Consider the following 5,826-nt stretch of genomic DNA (forward strand, 5'->3'; position numbering starts at 1 on the left):
GTAGAGCGTTGGCTCCTGTAAAACAAGAATGGAGGTTGCACATATGCATCATTGTTAAACTTGTCAAAAGGCTCATCATGTATCTTGCTATCACGAATCCAATTGTGGACGTGCAATGACAATCATCTTGTGGGTTTCTTGCTTGTACGCTGGTATGCCTCCGAGAATTTGTCATTTCGTCTTGAGAACACCAAATGCTCTTTCGATGATATTTCACAAAGAAGAATGACGATGGTTGAATATCTCATGTCTCCCCACCGAAGGATGTTGTTAGAAATCTGATACATGGTATTGTCGCCCTTTATATCGTAATATTTATCTGTAGTGGGGCAACAAAAGACACTAGAAATTTACAACATACCATCCTGTATATAACAATATGGGCATACAAGGGATTACCTGTGGGGGTTGTGAAAAATGATGATAACAAACTATATCATCGCTGAAAGTATGTTTCTAATCTTGAGCAAATGCTCCTGCCATGAACAGTAAAACCGAAAAAAAAGAACTTTTTTCAAAGAATTCTTATTTTCTGTGGCCTTTAAGAAATGTTTGAAGTGCATTCAAATTTTGATCATCAAATCACATTGGAGCAAGTCATGGCAAAGAAACAAAAAAAATTTAGAGCTAAAAAATGTGTTTGAAAGTAACATTTTCAGAGTACCTATTTCTTTTACCACGTCTTGCACCGAGGTGATTTTGTGATGAATTTTCACATGCACTCCAAAAATTCTTTAAAGTTTGCCAAAAGAACAATTTTTTTAAAAAAATTCTATTTTCTTTAATATACTATCTATGCAGGAGCATTTGAGTTCGAGCTTAAAAACTCCACATCCTATCATCGCTCATACACGTGTGTCATGAAGAGATCTGAGCCATCCAGGAACAACAAACGTGAACCTCATAACAAATTCACATCAGGCCTAGCACGACGACTTCCCGACTGTCTACTACAACAATGTTTGCCCGACTCCGATGAGGGAGGGGCGATGAAGGCGGAGCGTCTTCGGCTCGCTTCAGTGCTTGTAGTCGTCGCTAGGTGGTCTACTGACCTTGATGTAAATCTTACTTCTGGTGTTCTTTGTACTACCTTGACAGTTGATGAATATATTGGAAGTTTTCTCGCAAAAAAAAATAATAATTCACAACATTTTCACTTGTTTAACCTTTCCTATTCCTGTGTTGGAGCTCCAACTCATTGGTCAATGTCTGCTCCATCTATGACTCCAATAGCATGTTGGAAATAAGGCCAAAAAAACTTTTTTGTAAGCATTGGGTGAGGTTCAATAAAAGTTGGATCAATTGGTCTAATCTAATCATCGACCATAGTGGTCTGACATGTACCCACAAAATCGAGTTCTTTGCGCTCAAGAATTTTCAGACCGAGATTTTTCATAATCTGCTCAAAAGAACTGGGCCTTATAGTATGCTCATCGACGGAAAAGACAGTCTCTGTTTTGGGCTGTTCCAGCTCACTGCGATGCTCGGGCTGGGCCTCTTTCCGCCAAGACTGGCCCAGTAGACTGCTATGGGACCCGAGCCGAGCCCAACCACGTCCCGTTTCGTCTACAGCAGAGGCGGAGGTCGCGGTGCTCTCACTTGGCTTCGCGGGAGGGGAGGGAGACGTCGTCGTCGTCGTCGTCGTCGGCGTCGGTTGCGTCTCCACTCCGCAGGTTAGCCGCCGGCCTCCTCCTGCCCTTCCTACTCCTCCCCCGGCCTAGGGTTTGGTGCTTCATCAACCAGAGCTGTCGTTGTTCCTCGCAGGAGTCGCAGCCGCAGGCACCGCCGTCTCCCTCCTCCTCTCCGACGAGCTCAGCGCGGCGCCCCCCTCGCCGCGGAATCCGCTGCTCCTCCCGCTTCCGCACGTCCGCTGGTCCAGGTGAGAAGCACGCCCCCCTCCTCCCCCCTCCCCCTCCCGCAGCAGCAGAGGGCACGCATTTCCTGCTGGGTACCGTACGCTCCAGGGTGGATGTTCGGATTTGGGATCAGAAAATTTTCGGGGGCTCGGGGCTCGGGAAGGTTGTGAGGTGGATCAGCGAGCCGGCTGTTCTTAGTTATTCGTGTGATTTATGAATGCCTGTACTTGAGAAAGGGGAGGGTTCAGCAAGGGGATTTGGATGGGGAGGGTTCAGCAAGGAGCCTGATTGCTGCTTAGTGCTCTGGATGGTGATATTCTTACTAAGTGGCATGTAATGTCACTTGACATGTTTCTATTGCATTGCTTAGCCTATGACATTGCTGTAGTATGAGTTGTGCTGTGTGATGTTCCTTCTACGATGACAGATTCTGTCTGTCCATGCATTTGTAACCGAGTCACCTGCTGATGTCGAGATTTGTTTGCTATAATATATAGTTTACTCGAGTTCCTAGTTGCTGGTATGGTTCATTAATGCTTCCTAATGGTGCCAATCCTTCTAATTTCTTAGTCTATGAGAAAAATTGGTTGCTGACCCATTATATGTAGATATATCTCCCCTTGCTGGTGTCAATATTCAGTTGCTTCCACAAAGTTAATTGGTCAAGTACTAGTTGGTTCCTGCTCTAAACCATTTGTAATCCTGTCACCTGCTCATGTTGAGATTCATATGTTATAATGTATAGATTACTTGAGCTCTTAGTTACTGGTTGTGGCGCCATGGCTGTATTCGTTTCTTAGTTCATACCAAGCAGATATGGCAAATGATTGGTTGAGCTCTGGTGATTTTCTTAGTGAGTACTAGTATGCAATTTCACTTGACCTGCTTCTAGTGCGTTGCTTAGCCCAATCAATGTGCACCCCGTAACGGCTTCTCCTCGCCTCGCCCCTTTCCCCAAGCAGAGCTTGCATTTGATCCGTGGTGAATTTCATGAACAATTGTTTTTAGATGGATGCACTAGAGAGAAGTATGAGGTTATACTTATGATCGCTGAGTAGATTTTAGTATATAATTGTTTCAGCAAAAGCGAATCCACCATGGGTCAAGGTCCTTCCGTGAGCCATGAGAATAGCACAATCGAATATGCTGCGGGATCTAGGAAAGGATCAAACTCAAAAGTTGAAAATGCTGTGAGTATTGCACCATTTCGCACCAATCTAGTAAAATGCTGTGAGTGATGAAGTAATGTGCTGAAATCCTAACTTTAGTTTTCTCCCTTACTTTTTCAGCATCGCACTATCCTTGACTTAGATGGCTCCAGCTCCACATCATTCTTTGGTGTTTATGATGGCCATGGAGGTTTGATTTCATTCTTGACCTTATTACAACAATTCTGAATCTTCAATCTGTAGCATAACTCATTGTTTCCAGATTTGAATTGTGCATTGAGTAATGTCTTTGAGTTTCATTTTTTTAGCAAGTGTTGTGATTTGTGAGGAATAATCCGAACATTCCTTTTGATCTCTTTTTCTCTGATAGAGGGGAAGGGTCATGTGTGTATAAAAGATTCTCACTATGTTGTGTGTACCATTTCTTTCCAGTGATACATATATATTGAAGGAAATTTAGCTAGTCCTGTTCATTACATTCTTTTGGATATAAGCTTCTAGTGCATTATATTGGTTTTGCATTCTTGTTATGAAAATGCCAGATTGAGCTATGCATTTTGTGTTTCAGGAGCTGATGTAGCATTGTATTGCGCTAATAACTTCCATAGAGTGCTGGTAAACGATGGAGATTATAAGGATAATTTGGATGTGGCACTGAAGCGTGCGTTTACCAGGTAATTTAACAATCATGTAGTCAACATTCAGGCTGCATAACTGTTCTCCTTTGTTGGAAGCAGTGAAATATATAACATTGTTACTTCTTAATTTCTAACATTGTTCCTTCTTTATTTGTAACATTCATGGATATAATAAGGATAATCTAGATGAGGCACTGAAATCTGTAACATTGTTCCTCCTTAATTTGTTGCAGAATGGATGAGCAAATGGACCAAAATGATGACTGGAGGACATTGGCTAATCCTCCTGGTTTTGGTGTCAAATTGCTATGTTTTCCGAGCACTCCCCCTCTTGTCCAGGTTTGGTTTCTTCCATGATTATGAAGTAATTCTACAAGATTGAGGTTTTGAAGAAGTTGATTAGGATTCTATCTATGCATGCTGTTATTCATATAAATGGACTGGAAGGGATCAATTGCTGTAATAGGATGTGAATTGTTTGAAGAAGTTATGTTCTCTACATACCACATTCTAAGCTCTTCTTGGTTATTGCACCTCAGTTGTTTTATCATACTGCCAAAATTTAGGTATGACATAACTCTTTCATGAGTTCGAATTGCTCATCTGTTTGGTTTGCTCTTATATTGAAGGGACCTCCATACGTGGAAGGGAGCACGGCATGCGTGGTTCTCATTAGAGGAAACCAGATCATTATTGGGAATGTCGGCGACTCTTGTTGTGTACTCTCAAGGGATGATGGTCGGCAGGTATAGTGACGGTTTCATTATTAAATTTCTAGTACTTATTTGTCCAACTCTTTCTCATGAGAAATGCTTTCAATGAGTATCTAAGAATTCTTCGTATTTTAATTAATCTGAAGGCAATTGTCTTGTCGACCAAGCACACGCCAGAAGATAAGGATGAAAGAAGCAGCATCGAAAATGCTGGAGGGCAAATACTCAGCGTTGGTGGTGCCGATCTTGTAAATGGGATACTTCCCTGGACTAGAGCTATTGGTATAGGCTTACCTGATTTTTTCTTTTGGTCGTTTCCATAATTGCATTAGTTTGATTTACTTGACATTTTGCATACTTGCATTTCAGGTAGCTTTCGTTTCAAGCCACCTTCTGCAGGACATATTGTGACATGCACTCCGGACATTCACATTGTAAGTTTGTTGTTTAAAGATATTCGTCGAGTATAAGCTTGTTTTCATGGGTGTGTTATAATGGAAATCACCCTTTTTTGTTAGGAGGATATCACACATGATACTGAGTATCTCCTTGTAGCAAATCGTGCATTCTGGTGAGTTCTCGTCCTCTGCTAAAATTAGTGGTTATTTCAAATGTGTGCTTTATTTATCTTGCAAGAGCTTGGTTAACAATCTTACCACTTTATGAAACATTCACACCAGTAAGATCATTTGAAGTTGTGGAATAGCATATCTTGTGCCGGTAGTACTCTGCTCAGCTGGGGAAATGCTTTCATACATCATTTATATTGCTGTTAATGCTAAAACATTGGGCATTTTTGTTCCCCCTCCCCCCCTCCAGGGATACTACTCCTATCTCCAGTGAGATGGCTGTCCAGTATGTGAGGCAGTTATCCGTAAGTCTTTTTTTACTCAATTTATTTTTTGCTGTTGTTAATTGATGTGGTGTAGGCCTAACAAATATGTTGCGTCAACACAGGGGACCTATAGTGTTGCTAGCATGTGCGATAGGCTTCTGAACCTTTGCCGCAGTCCGGTGGACAACTTGACGCTGATACTGGTTTACTTCAAGCCGAGTGCCAGGCTCCCACGTCCGGCCCCGCCTGCTCCCACCAACTTGTCCGTGAGCGAGCTGCACGTAAGGAGCTCTGATTGAAGTCTTGATCGAGTAGGTAGAGAGAGCTCATGGGTCTGGAAGTTCTGCAGTGCTATATGTTTCATGTCTTGACGTGATGCCTCTGTGTACGAGAATGATGATAACATGGCGTAGGTAGGAGTTATTCAGCTTACACTAATACTGATTGCTGCATGCTTGCTGAGATCTGTTCAGGAGATTTTGCCTTGGAGTTGGGTTTTTCACACGCTTTGTTTTCCGCGTTTGACCTGATACTGTAAATTCTAAAAATTCCTCTGTGCTGCAGAGTACTATGCCTTTCTGAATCTGAATCGCACTGAATTCTTGTTTCTGTAGA

At 42.3% G+C, this 5,826-nt stretch overlaps 1 protein-coding gene across 2 annotated transcripts; it reads left to right on the plus strand.

Moving 5' to 3' along the window:
• The first annotated feature begins 1,542 nt into the window (after positions 1 to 1,542).
• LOC123133313 (probable protein phosphatase 2C 21) lies at positions 1,543 to 5,826 on the plus strand. Of its 2 annotated transcripts, none has more exons than XM_044552814.1 (12): positions 1,543 to 1,673; positions 1,765 to 1,879; positions 2,922 to 3,046; positions 3,146 to 3,215; positions 3,594 to 3,699; positions 3,897 to 4,002; positions 4,293 to 4,409; positions 4,523 to 4,658; positions 4,746 to 4,810; positions 4,895 to 4,947; positions 5,196 to 5,250; positions 5,334 to 5,826. In XM_044552814.1, exons 3-12 carry the CDS (start codon positions 2,954 to 2,956, stop codon positions 5,508 to 5,510), a joined length of 978 nt encoding a protein of 325 aa, XP_044408749.1. In that variant the 5' UTR covers positions 1,543 to 1,673; positions 1,765 to 1,879; positions 2,922 to 2,953; the 3' UTR covers positions 5,511 to 5,826. The 2 variants fall into 2 exon arrangements, with proteins under 2 accessions (XP_044408749.1, XP_044408748.1); XM_044552813.1 differs by having other exon boundaries at positions 2,938 to 3,046.

This window comes from Triticum aestivum, chromosome 6B, assembly GCF_018294505.1.
Source record: "Triticum aestivum cultivar Chinese Spring chromosome 6B, IWGSC CS RefSeq v2.1, whole genome shotgun sequence".
NCBI classification, from domain to species: domain Eukaryota; kingdom Viridiplantae; phylum Streptophyta; class Magnoliopsida; order Poales; family Poaceae; genus Triticum; species Triticum aestivum.

Bases quoted from the DNA above. Each gene is read 5' to 3' on its own strand.
- LOC123133313 (XM_044552814.1), top strand. From the start codon at position 2,954: ATGGGTCAAGGTCCTTCCGTGAGCCATGAGAATAGCACAATCGAATAT. The intron at 3,700-3,896 runs GTAATTTAACAA...AATTTGTTGCAG, and splicing joins CTGAAGCGTGCGTTTACCAG to AATGGATGAGCAAATGGACC. The intron at 4,410-4,522 runs GTATAGTGACGG...ATTAATCTGAAG, and splicing joins CAAGGGATGATGGTCGGCAG to GCAATTGTCTTGTCGACCAA.